The following is a 13972-nucleotide window of genomic DNA, read 5'->3' on the forward strand; positions in this document are numbered from 1 at the left end:
AATAAAACTGCGGGTACCTTATGGTTCTTTTAATTTGTTTCAAGAATCAGAGAAAACGCCTTTTTTGTTATTTGTACTCATCTAATGATACATGTGTAAAAAACATGAAGTTACACGCTCATCTTTTATATTGTCTTCCATGGAAGTGATGTCAGAAGCATAAAGAAGCTTGCAGAGGAGGGTGCAGCAGTGGGAAGGAGATGATTGAGCCTGGGGGCCAGGTAACTGGTTAGGAGCTGTTGGCTGCTGCCAGTGTTCTGACATGCCCTGCTATGCATCCTTGTCTACATCTTTTTTTTGGATGTCAATCCCACCTCACCTATAGTCTAAAGAAAAAAAATAGGGTACTTTCACGTGTGGAGTAAAATTCTGCACCAAAATCCTCGTGTGTAACGAGCGGATCTTCATGAGGAATTACGTCAATTTTGCCCGTTTGCAAATCCATAGAAATTCTGCTTCAAATCTGCATGTAGTTGTTAGTGTGGATCTTTCCAATGGCGCCGTGGCAGAATATTTTGTCACGTGTGAAGCCACCTTCAGGCATTGTTTATATGGGCTTTATATCTGTCAGATCCACATCGGATTTTTCCAAAATGCATCTGACAGTTTCATCCACCGCAGAACACCGAGGTTGAGCTTCAGAGTTCTACCAGATTTTGACACATGGATTTTGTCCCCTTAAATTTGGCAAATCCAAGTGTTGGAGTAATCCCTTAATTTAGGTGATACTCAAGGGGTATTGAAGCCTCATCGACCAGGTATGCCCAATTGTCTGTACGGTGCATCGGAGAAGAACACAACATGGAGCAAGTAGGTCTTGTTCCAAAGCTCTCCTCAACAAAGAGTCCACTCAGTTTTATTGCTAAAATTATAGGTAAGAAGTCTACATAGACCTCTCAGAAGTGGACCACTCCCTACATTACACCTTTTGCAGTGTTCTATTACATAGTATCAAACGTTTTATAATGATTTGTTGTTTGCATACATTATTATTTGATAAGAAGTACAAAAATGAGAATATAATGACTAAATATGTACTTCAGGAAACGCTCATACCCATCCCGGATCAAAAGGACACGATATGTCCACGAGCTTCGGATGAAGATGTATTAACCCCTTAGGTAAGAAGTGTAATACAGGTCATCTTAACCCCTTAGTGACGGAGCTTTTTTGCTTTTTTCCATTTTTGTTTTTTCCTACTCCCTTTTAAAAAATCGTAGTTCCTTTTTTTATCCATCGACGTCGCTGTATGTGGGCTTGTTTTTTGCGGGATGAGTTGTATTTTTCAATGGCACTATTTATTGTACCATATAATTTACTGAAAAACTTTTTAAAAATTCTAAGCGGAGAGAAATGGGAAAAAAAACGACATTCCACCATCTTTCGGTGCATCCTGTTTCTACGGCGCACAAACTGCAACAAAAACAACCTGATATTTTTATTCTATGGGTCAGCACGATTACTACGATACCAAACTTATATAGTATTTTTGTTCGCTGTAGTACTTGTATTTTTTTTAAAGATATTTAAGTTTTTTCAATTATTTTCTGTGTTCATTTTGTGCGCGCAATAACTTTTTTATTTTTTTGTCGACGTATTTGAGCAAGGACTCATTTTTTGCGGGATGTCCTGTAGTTTCCAAAAGTATCAATTTGGAATACATACGACTTTTTGATCGCTTTTTTATTGCGTTTTTTCTGGGACACAGGGTAACTAAATAAGTGTATTTCTGGCGTTCTTTATTTTTTTTTTCGGACAACGTTCACCGTGCAGGAAAAATAATGCATTACTTTGATAGATCAGACTTTTACGGACACGGCGATACAAAATACTTATTTTTATTTTATGATTTAGATTTTTTAATAATAGATATGGCAAAAGGGGGGTGATTTAAACTTTTATAACTTTTTTTTTTTTTACAATTAAAAAAACTTTATTGATTTTTTTTTTAACTTTACTTTGAAGTCTCCCTGGGGGACTTAACATGCAATGCTTTGATCACTCCTGCAGTATGACGTAATGCTATAGCATTATGTCATACTGCTTTTTCACAGGCAGTCTATCAAGCCAGCCCACGGGGATGGCTTGATAGGCAGTCCGCTAAGGCAGCCCTGGGGCCTTTCTAAAGGCCCCCGACTGCCATGACACCTGCACGGATCCCCCGATCTCACCGCGGGGGGGCTGTGCGGTACCCATGAACAGCGTTCGGGGGATTTAAATGCCGCTGTCAGAATTGACAGCAGCATTTAAAGGGTTAATAGCCGCGAACGGTTGAGCGCGGCTATTGCCCGCAGGTGTCAGCTGTAATAAACAGCTGACGCCCATGCTGTATGCAGGGAGATAGCGGCGCTACCTCCCTCCATACTCGTCCTGCAACAGCAGGACGTAGTTTTATGATAGCCCCATCACTAAGGGGTTAATACTTTCACATCTTCCCCCCCTTTTGATTACACATTTACTCTCAAACCAGGTATTTCCTATGGGCTAGTCCCACAGGGAAAACTTCAGTGCTTCACCTTCCTAGAGCTAGCTCCCAAGGAGATCTTGTCTTCACTCCGTTCACGAATTTGAGAATTTCTCTGAGTTATGTCTCTCTTATACGGGATGACAGTTGACTAAATGACTGCACGAGGGCGCCCGTACAGAGCAATTAGACTGACAGACTTCACCGCTGGATTATGGGATTCTCGCGGGCTTCTCGCTCAGCACTCCACCCCCTATGTGAAACGGTGAGTGGTGAGCATTTACATGGAAAGACGATCCAGCGATGGTTTTTATGCCAGCGATAACAACTAGTGAACGAATAGTAAACGACTTTTTTGCTTTCAGACTGAATGATTATTGCTCAGTTTTGTTCGTTTGATTGATAATTGTCCGTGTACAGTTTCTGCACAGACATTCTGCCTGCGGCTTTTTGTCCCAGTATAGCCAGCAAAGTGGACGACATTTGCAAAAATCTTGCCCACACGCTGCGGCCAAGCCGCGCTGAAATTGACATGCTGGGCGAAATTCAAAGTTGCAACATGTTAATTCTTTCCCCATTTCCACGGTGGCCGCTCTCCTCTCTATATGAGAGATGGCCGCAGTGGAATGCAGGCGATGAAGCCGCTCCAAAATCCATGGGTTTGAAGCTGCATTTCGCCTGTGGAAATCTTGCAGTATTTCCGTGCAGTCATTCCACGGGATTTCTGCGGGATTTCTGTCCCGTGTTAACCCAGCCTTAAGGTTTTAAATGTAAGATAAACAGCTAAGCACAGCAATAATATTTAGAGTGCAACTTGAACTATACCCATATATGACATGTAACTGTCATATCCTCAGTATTTCCCCCTGTTTTGTAAGAATAAGTTGGCACTATACAAATAAAGATTTTTATTATTATATTCAAATCTGATGGATTTGAACAAATTACTAGGGTTGAATACCGCAAATGTGTCACTCCACCATGTATCCTACTTTTGCTCATATTTTAGCCATTTATCTCTCATCTCTATTTGCAGACTAGCTTTAACTTGCATATGACCTTCAGGATCTGCATAATAGCAACGCAGTGATGCGAGGCTGCTTTCACATGAAAACGCCTCAAATCCAGGGGTTCCACATGTATTGTGAGGGCAATATCGGGCCATGATGGGGAGCAGTCTATGAGAGAGGACGGCATGGGGAGCAGTCTGTGAGAGGTGAGCAGTCTGTGGGACATTACTTATTAGAAGTTAAAGCTGGTAGGTGTTATTAAAGGGGACAGCAGGATGGAGGTTCACTAATAGTATGGGGATGTGGAGTGTGGGGGGAAAGCATTGAGTCAAAGATATGAGTTACAGATTCTGCAAACACGAGTGGTGGTAGTCTGGACAGGTGAAAACTGTAAGTGAATGATACTAATCAGATATGATGTCATCTGTCATGACTGAAGCTAACTGCACCACTGTAATCGCTATTACTATGTAGAACTAGTATCTGACCATTATATGCTAAGTTATCTATTAGAAGTATACTAAAGTCAAGCTGCTATATCTGAGCCTAACATGGTATAAAAGTTACCTTGTTCACAGTTTGTATATACAGCATATATTTTTTGCTTTTTGTGGGGGAAACAAAACATATGTCTCAAGGCTTGTACTGCATCGATGAATCACTTAAAAGGCCAGCTAGCGATGCTGCAAAAAGTGATGGGCTTTCTATAAGGTATGGTTCTTACTAAGTAGAGGACTAATGGAAGACACTCCAGCCATAATTTCTCTGTCTTCTCCATGGCTTTTTGTATTTTCAACTTCATGGTGCCATTTATTCTTTCTACCTTACCACTACTCTGTGGGTGATAAGGAGTGTGAAATGCTTGAGTAATTCCTAACCCCTGTAGGATCTCCTGAAGTATCTGGCCAGTAAAATGTGTACTTCTTTAACATTCTATGAGCTGTGGTACATCATATCTACAAATTACTTTGTTAGGCAATTTCTTAGCTGATATCTTGGCGTGGGCATTTTTCACAGGCTACACCTCCGGCCAACCTGAAAAGAGGTGTATGTCAACCAACACAAACACCCACACACCTATCTTAGGCAGTTGTATGCAGTCAATGTGCAGTCCCTGGAACGGCTAGTCTGGCCTTGCAGTATAGCAAGGAGCCACTTTGACAACTTTGCCTGGGTTGTGTTGGGTGCAACTCATGCATCCCTGCACAAACCTGGTCGCACCATTGTTGAACCCTGTGGCAATCCAAGCAGAAGACACTACACTACACATTACTTCCTTTGACTGATGAGTTTGTCCGTGGCTCAAATGTGACCTCATAGAGTAGAGTGTTAGGGGGCGGCACTGGTGCTTACCTTTCCTTAAGATGGCCCTCGGCATCCTTCTTTGTGCCACTCCTCCTTTTTTCCCTTTAAAACCAGTTTCTGCAAGACAGGCAGCAGAGAGATATCTACTCCTGATTCAGTTGCAACCAGGTTAATGGCTATTGCCTGATTCAAGGGGAGTCAGGTGGCTACCCTGGCTGCTGTGGATGCTTTATGGTTCCCTAGGGCCTCAGAAGTTGTCTCCTTGGTATGAGACTGTTTTTTTGATGATCGCTACCTTTTTGGCAAGAGCTAAAGCCTTGTACAACAAAGACACTGCTTCTGTATTCTGCATTGGTATACCTGATGATCCAACAAAATTTCTACTGCACCAAAAAGGTGTGACATCAGTGTAGACCTGAACAGTCTTGCCTTCAGCCAGTTTACAAGCTTCAGTGCGTTGTATCAGCTCAGGCTTCTGAGAAGACTTCTCAAGAGGAAGTGGTTTCTGTAAAATTACCTTGCTGTTGGTTACAACTGCATAGCCTGTTTTTGCTTATCCATTTTATGGTATCCGGAGGCATGTACAAAAAAATCTGTGTTAGCAAGGGGGCTTCAATGACATTTACAAGACCCCTAGTCTCACTTTCCATTAACTCCAAACAGTCATGCATTTGATGTTCACCTTCTATTCCTATTTGCACCTCTTCTGAATTCAATGAAAGTAAAATAACTGGATTCAAACTGTATCTTTGGATACTGATTGGAACTGATTTGCAGTTTCATATTTAGTAAGCCTAGCATTTCCAATACTGCATATGGAACAATGACTGTGAGAGGATTATTCGACCTGGTAACGGTCTTTATCAAGCTTGATAAAGACCGCTACCAGGTCAAAATGTTCCTTTTTACTGAAATATGGAGGAATAAAGATGATGATTTATTCACGTCGTATGCTGCTATGAACTCTATGCTATTCATGCATATCTTTTGGATCACGGTTCAGATCCTTTTTGTGGCGTAGCATCTGGTCTTCCTCACCCTGTTGGATTATTTCATTTAAATTTTTGCTGCTGATAAACCTTTCATTTCTCAAGAATGACTGTGAGGGGTTATCAAGTACAATATGGGTAGATTTGTCTACCAAAGCAGCAGCAGCCACAGCATGTGCAATGGGCGACGAGCCGGAAGAGGCCTTCACTCTCTGAGCAGTTTCTAAGATGTGGCTGAGGAGCCGTGTCATGGTGGCAATGAGTGCAGGACGTTCTTTGTAATCTTGTGCACCATTGAAGGTATACAACAGGGTCTGGACTAATGGAATTAGGTGATCGTGATGCCAGTGCCTGGATTAAGAGCATTTGGTAGCGAAATAACACTAACACACGTATGTAGGTAAATGACAGGCACACCATTTACTTTCAGGCTTGTGGTTGTCTGCATTATTCTAATGCTCCTGGAATTGCATATACAACTTGCATATACACTGTTTAACACTTTATACACGGAGAAACAAACTTTGAGGAGACCACATCTGAGCCAAGGAAAAGCTTTAAAGAAAGAACTGACAAGAAAATACCCTTTATAAACCCCACTAACAGTTTTGCCATTCCTGAAACACTGTGCTTAATTTTTCTTTAGTACTCACAAACAACTATGAAGATTCTATACTTCTTGTCTGAAGTTGTCCAGTAGAAAGCAGCGCTGGCTTGAACAGACATCAGGTTTGGAAAAATAAACACTCTCTCTCAGCATCTGTCCAGGGGACATATGGGCTGCTGCACACATGATTTCTTGAAAGTTTACATAACGAGTCTCTAATTACTGCAGAACAGAGGAGAGGGAAGAAGCTGAGTTTTGACATGGCTGTCAGCTTCCTCCGTGCCCATCTTGGCTCCTCTCTCTCTCTCTGAGTGACTTCTACACTGTCCTACTGTTTTATCATAAACTGCGCAATAGAAAATGAACAGAAGAAGCCCCCTCCTTTTTCCCTTTCAGGGAGTCTGTCTCTAACTGATTTACGATGGTGCCTAAGACCTTAATTCTGTAGTTTTCTTACTCCCTCTTCTTAGTAAATGAAATCCAGCCTAACTGCACTTTGTTAAATGAACTGGTAGTTAGAACAGTTGCTCTTAACTTGTAGGTAAAGTACTTTTATTCTGTAGTGCTAGTCCAGGTCACTACACATTCGCATATGAAGGTGAACCTTGTATCACAGAAACCAATTTAGCTGAGTAATAGGCTACTAGTCTACTTTTATCATCATATTTTAGGGTAAGTACACCTTGTGCATGTCCCTACAGTTCATGAGAGAATAAGGTGAAGGGCTAGTGGTGAGGCAGTGGATCTCTTCAAGTCCCTAAAGCACTGCTGAGCCTTAACAGACAGGTCTAATTTTGGAAGAGACAGGCAATCATAAAAAGGTTGTAAAAGACTGCAGACTTGAGGTATCCATTCCTTGCCATGCCCCACTAGTCCCAAAAAGGTACGTAGCTTCCTGGAATTTCTGGGAAAAGGGACAGCCTGAACTGCATATACTCCATTAGTAGTGATGTGTCTAGAGCCTTGTGAAATGCAATGACCCAAAAACACTAATGTGGGTTAGCAAAGCTAAAGTTTGGACTTAGATGCAATGCAACCATTTTCAAAAAGAAATTGCAACAGACTGATAGTCTCCTGTAAACACAGGTCGACAGTGTTGCAAAACAAAAGCAAATCATCAACATATTGAAGCAGTGAGATGTTGAGATATTTTGAGACCCAGTTTTGCAAAAGGCCTCAGAGTACTACCCTGTGGAGTTGGATGCTCCGTGCGGTAACACACACCAGCAATATTGTTTGCCACGATGCATGAAAGTGAATAAGAGCTAGGCACCCTTGTAAGGGCGCACTAAGACATTTGTGAGATCCACTACTGTAAAAATTGTAGCTAGATGGCAACCTAAGACAGCAAGGTGTGGGGGTTTAATACTAATGGAGTCTTTACAGTTGTGACAGCATTCACTGTTCGTAGGTTGTGGACCAGGTGAAAGGTTTGAGGTTGTCCTTTGGCAACCTTTTTCTTGACAGGATACAATGGAGTGTTGTAAGGGGAATAACATTCCTTTATGATCCTCTTTTCAAGGTTGGCCAGGACCTGCTCATGAATACTAGGTTCCTGAGCAGCACTCAGGGGGTATTGTCTGATGTTGGGTGGTTGCACTCAAGGTTTGATTTGTACGTCTACCGGTGTGACGGGCTGCTGTCCAACATCCAATTCGTCTTTAGCCCACAGTAACTCTGGCACCGATGCAAGAACTTGTTGCATAGAGGGAGATAGATTTTCCTTACAGTCTGTAACCGTAAGTACAGAACAAATGGTAGTTAACTGTTGGTTAGTTAGAGGGCTAGCCACCTTGATACCATTTTGGGTATACTCGATTGTCACTTGCTGTGAGTATGTCTGCTCCTAATAGAGTAACTGGAAAGGTGTCTGACACCAAAAACCTACCTACAACTTCTTGAGCATCATAATAAAGTACTTCATGTAGTAGTCAATTGTTTTGTATCTCCATCTCTTTTCCTCCTAGTTCCATCCCATATGCCACCAATTCTGTTAGTGCATCAGATGCCCTTAAAACTGATCTGGCTGCTTCAGTGTCCACTAAGCAACTGATGGGTTTACATCGCGGAAAGAGTGAGGCTGGTTGTAGCAGATTGACTCTCCTCTTGCAGGAGGGCTGGTGCAATAAGGGGGTGTGGAACATCTGATTACTGTTGGCTTGGGGCACTGCCCTGTGGCTCCTCTGAGTGGTCTTGTGGACAATTGCAAGCATACTGGCCCATCTGCTGGCAAGTGTAACATTTGGACTATGTCGGATCTCTCCTATGCTGAGGAGGACCATTGCATTTAGTAAACTGTCCACAGCGTGATTGGCGACCTTGTACTACAAAGCTTCCAGATATCTTTTTCTTTCTCCATGTAAGCTCTACAGACTGGCAGATCATCAGCAAATAACTAGCTTTCATAGTCTTAGCCTCCGGTCTGTCTCAAATCACTGCCTTACGGATGGGTTCTTGTAGCCCTTCTAGAAATGAACAACAGAGGGTTCTCTCATCCACTGCTGAGTCAGATTTAAACTCCATGTCCAGCCATGCAATCTATAGGCTGGTGTAAAAGTCTGTCACAATTTCTCCTTTTGTGTGATGTTGTCAAGAGTAATAGGGCTCATACACAACTGTGTCTTAGCCCAACATTATAAACACTGCACAGAGTCAGTGTCCCTTGTCAAAACACTCCACACATCACATGGCGCTGGGGACAGGGAGGTGAAGCAACAGCTCCACAAGGCCAGAGCACTCACAGGTTGTTCTGTATCTTCTGAAAAGACTCTTCCTCCTTCCTCCCTTTAGGTTGATGCACTCCTTCCAGCCATTGCTGATTGGTCTACTCAAGTTACTTTTATTCTGTGGGTCAATAAGATTACAGCAATACCAGATTTGTATAGGTTTGAGTTACAACTTTTCTACTTCTCCAAAGTGATGCGAGGTGGTTTTAACATGAAAACAACTCGCACCTGCAGGGAAATTGCATGTTGGCGGGTGCTCGTGTGAAGTTGGCCTTGGTCCTTCCTTGACATTTTCCCTATCCTTTGAATCCACTTCTGGCTTTGGCTCAAAAAACTGCATATGAAGAATAAAAAAAGCTAATTGGGAGCACATACTTAAACTAAAGTAGGAAGAAGATGATGATCTGCCCCACCTGTTCCCTAGTGTCACATATTAGAGGACATCAATTAAATAATGTTCCTTTAAAGGAAATTCCCTTGGAATCCACTGTTTTGCATATGAAAAATGAAACTTCGAACCTTAGCCTTGGCCTGACACTGGTAAGTACCATTGTTAAACCAGTTTGGTATGACTAAAGATGTTCCAACTGATAATACAGTGGGAAGACAAGCATTACATATTTAATTCCATGACGTTATAGGTTGTCTTCACAAGGGACACAATATGCCGCAAGCCTAAATGCTGCTTTTCATGCGGCATTGCCAACAGAATTTTGCCATTCCAGTGCCGCATCAAAATTCTTACATTAGCCATTTGGATTCTGGATAAGATTTTTTTGCATAAGGGCTCCTGCAGACGAGCATAGGCATATATGCGCTTGCGAGAGCATAACGTGATTGTGCTGTGAAGGGAGCGCTAACGTGCTTTTGCACGCATATCCACACATTCTACTGTACTTCTCTATGTTAATGGGCCTGTTCACATCAACACGGGACACACCTGCTCCATTATTGAACCAGCTGGAAAGCCTAATTAGTCCCAGCTGTAAACGATTAAACCGTAAATTTGCGCAGTTCAGTGCATAATTCCATGCAAAGACTCCCATGGTGCCTTGGGTGCACAAATGCGCACAAAAATAGAGTATGTCATGTATATTTTTGCATGCATGAAAATATAGCGCAAAAATGCTGGATGTTAGGGAACCCATTGAAATCAATGGGTTCTGCTCTCTGCGGTTTGCGCAAGTTATTTTGCGCCCATGAAAACGTGCACAAAATCGCCCTTCTGCAGGAGACCTAACAGAATATTTTGCAACGACATGCAGAATATTATGTCCTGTGTAAGACTACCCCTAGGGACCTTTCACACAGAATGGAATTATACCGCAGGGCACAACCAAACCCGCAGTTGTAGAAGTCAACAGATGATGGCCCCTCGGCCACACGGGAAGAATCTGCACTTGGTATTCAGGGGCCCTTTCACAAATCTCACAGTGACATTCTGGACTTCAGAACTATTTTGACAGACAATAAAAATGTGACCGGCGTAATATATTCATTTCAGTCATAAGGACTTCAAAAGTTTCCAACTGATAGGGGAATTTCACCCATGTGATGAATTATTAGTATGACTGCATATATAATCATGAGAACCGGAATGCTAATCTAATATATCAAATGGGGTGTGTATGATGAGCTGTAAAAGACATGAAATGGGTTACCAGGTCAACAATTAATGAATTGTACCTGCACACTAATGGCTTATTCAGACAAAAGTTTTACGCAGGTATTTCTGCACGTTAAAAAGTCGCACATATAACATAATCAAGCGATGCGTTGGATTTCAATGACTTTGTTCAGACGAACGTGTTTTTCCGCGCATAATATTTGCGCAAGAAAATATAGGACCTGCCCTATCTTTTTCGGTTATATCTTTTACACGGGGTGTGAAAGGGTAAGTCTTGCCGTTTCTTACGCCGTGTTAAGCAGAAAGCTGCCATAGACTTCTATAGCAATGGAAAAAAGGGAGGGGGAGTGAGTTACTGCCACCAGCCCCATTGAAAACAATGGGCTCTGAGATGCGAGAGGACGCAGAAAGATAGAACATGCCGCGACTTGTTTCCCGCATCGCAGTGCCATGGAGGGAAACATCGCTCATGTGTATGACTCCATTAAAAACAATGGGGTTCATATTTATTCTTCTTTCAACGCACATTCCTGTGCAATTTTTTTTTCTCCCTTGTGAAGCTGGCCTAATGTAATCTGACTGTTATCTAAGGCTTTTATCACACTTGCGTTGTGCGTCCATCTATAAACCATAATGCATGACATCCATGGATTTACAGTAGGATTCACTGAGATCCTTTGTGGTTTTTGTCATTTTGACATAAGAATAACACTGCAAGCAAGATTAAACCTGGAGTTACGTTACGACTTTGGTCCCGCAGCATCACGATTCCAGTATCACACCAAGACATTGCATCTTCTGATTGTCAATGGGGTCTTGTTGCGACCTGTGATCTAACATAACGGTTGTTTTTGTGTTGCCATATTATGATAGCCATAACTTGCTTATGTTGCAATTAACAAAACCCTATGTGGCTTGTTTGTTGCAAGATGAGTTGACCACTAGGGTGTTTGATCCGTGATATAACAGACTGCAGTACTTTTGTAGCTATTATTTCTGTATCTGTCACTTCTGGTAATTTGTACTTCTACAAACTAACAAAATGACCATCGGTTTCTGAAAAGTTAATTCAAAGTTGACAACCAATTTGACTGCACTTCTGCCAGAATAGCCATCGACACAAAACAGAAAAATGTCAATACCCCTGGATATAAAAAAATCACATGCAAGACCCAACGAAAAGGTAGAGAAAAAAAGGAGAGAAAATGGAGCAGATCAAAGTGTAGTGATGAATATTATGTGTGATGGCGGGTTTATCTCATGCAGTGGTCCAGGCTCTCTCCCCCTTTTTAACTCCAAACACACCCCTACACGTATTTATTAGTGTTTTCCAATCATATATAAAAAAATCTGTGCCCTCACTGCACTCTGGGATGCGATGCATGTGCAGTGGCTTGCTCACGGCTGCATCTGCTGTACTCTTTGCAACACACTGATTTAGCTGCATTTGCATACTGCACAGGAAGCACGGCAGCCCCGATATTTTAGCATTGGAGCATCTGATAAACATACTGTTATCTTCATGCTACAACTGTCATTTCCATTTTAATGGTTCTGCTAAAGTTAGGGACTTTGCTCCATCATTTGGTGCACTGGACTCTTCATCGCCGTAGTTGGGACAGTTTCCGTACGATTCCAATGTGGAGGCATTTTCCTGTGTGCCTGGTTTCCCTCTGTTAGGCCGCCTGCAGATGGGCGGAAATTCCGCGGCGGGATTTCCCGCGTGATTTCCGCCACTTGAAGCCTGCATAGGATTGCGTTAGCGTTAGAGATGAGCGAACGTGCTCGGCCCCGCCCCTTTTTCGCCCGAATACCGCGATTTTCGAGTACTTCCGTACTCGGGCGAAAAAATTCGGGGGGCGCCGTGGCAGCGCGGGGGGTTGCAGCGGGGAGTGGGGGGGAGAGGGAGAGAGAGAGGGCTCCCCCCTGTTCCCCGCTGCTACCCCCCGCACCGCCGCGCCTCTCCCCGCCCCCCGGCGCCCCCCCGAATCTTTACGCGCGAGTACTGAAGTACTCGAAAATGGCGGTACTCGGGTGCGTAAGTACTCATTACGAGTACGTTCGCTCATCTCTAGTTAGCGTGGTTAACCGGTCTTGTAATACAATTAGCTTACATTGCTAAAATCAAGGGACAGACTTCCTTTAGGATATGTGCACACATGGTGGAAATGCTAATTTCAGCAGCTGCAGCGTGCATCTCATCACTAGGCCACCTCTAGTGAGCGCCATGATGATGGGTGATGCGGAAGTGATATCTGCTGACCAGCGGTGCTCAGTAGAAGCTGCCAAATGAAGGGGTGCACTGACAGCGCAAAGCGAGGGGGAGCGCTGTAGATGCTGAAATCAGCTGCATATACGCAGCTGATTGCTAGTCAATGTCTGCACTGATGGTGCAGTTTTGGATATGGAAATGCTGCGGATTTTACCATGGAATTTCCGGCCGCAGAAAATCCACAGCATTTCCGCCACTTATGAACGTACCCTAAAAGCATTAGCAGCAGCAGCAGCATTTTCCAGCGGGATTCGTCTCTTGATATCTCCTTCTGCTTTGACTGATTGAAGTCTGGAATTAAACGGAACGTAATATGACATTTTTTTTTAACTTTCGATTCACCAATATATCAACATGTTATTTTTCAGATAAAAATCCTATTTCATGCTTTTTATGTAACTCGAAAATCCTTTAAATGTCATAGCGACAATTAAACTTCACCTGAAAGTGCAATAAGCATTCCAATCTAATAGTATATCCATCATGATTAAGTCCACGACTGCTAATGAAGAAGAGGCTGTGGAGGTTTATTGGCTCTAAATGGCGAAGTATTTTGTTCCTAATCACAGCAATGTCTGTCTTCTCGCTGCCACAGGTAATTGCCATCGTAATGGACTATTTTACCGACCGGGAAGTGTTTAAGGATGTGCTGGACGCGGCAGACAAGCGGAGGGTCCCGGTCTACATGATTCTAGGAGAGAGTGGAGTCAAGCATTTCTTGGAGATGTGTGAATTCATGCAGTTGTCTGGATATATGCTCCGGGTAAAACTGGGAAAGAAAATCCTAAAGCATGGGTAAAGGTGGAACAAAATCACAGTCAATGGGCCTTTCCTACTTGGTGTAAAGGTCCTTTTAATCAGAACGATTATCGTTAAAAAAAAAATTTGCTTAAATGAGTAAAAATAAAGGATAATCGTTCAGCTTAAACGCAGCCAAGGATCGGGTGACAAATGATAAACTGTTCACTTTTC

General features: G+C 42.7%; 1 protein-coding gene across 1 annotated transcript in view; it reads left to right on the top strand.

Moving 5' to 3' along the window:
- The window catches only part of FAM83F (family with sequence similarity 83 member F), a 38769-nt gene that overhangs the window by 10782 nt on the left and 14015 nt on the right, over positions 1-13972 (top strand). Inside the window, exon 2 of the mRNA XM_066596428.1 lies at positions 13596-13763. Within this exon, the coding sequence (XP_066452525.1) occupies positions 13596-13763 (168 nt within the window). The remainder of the gene's footprint in view (positions 1-13595; positions 13764-13972) is intronic.

The sequence above is a fragment of the Eleutherodactylus coqui genome, chromosome 3 (assembly GCF_035609145.1).
Source record: "Eleutherodactylus coqui strain aEleCoq1 chromosome 3, aEleCoq1.hap1, whole genome shotgun sequence".
Lineage (NCBI taxonomy): Eukaryota > Metazoa > Chordata > Amphibia > Anura > Eleutherodactylidae > Eleutherodactylus > Eleutherodactylus coqui.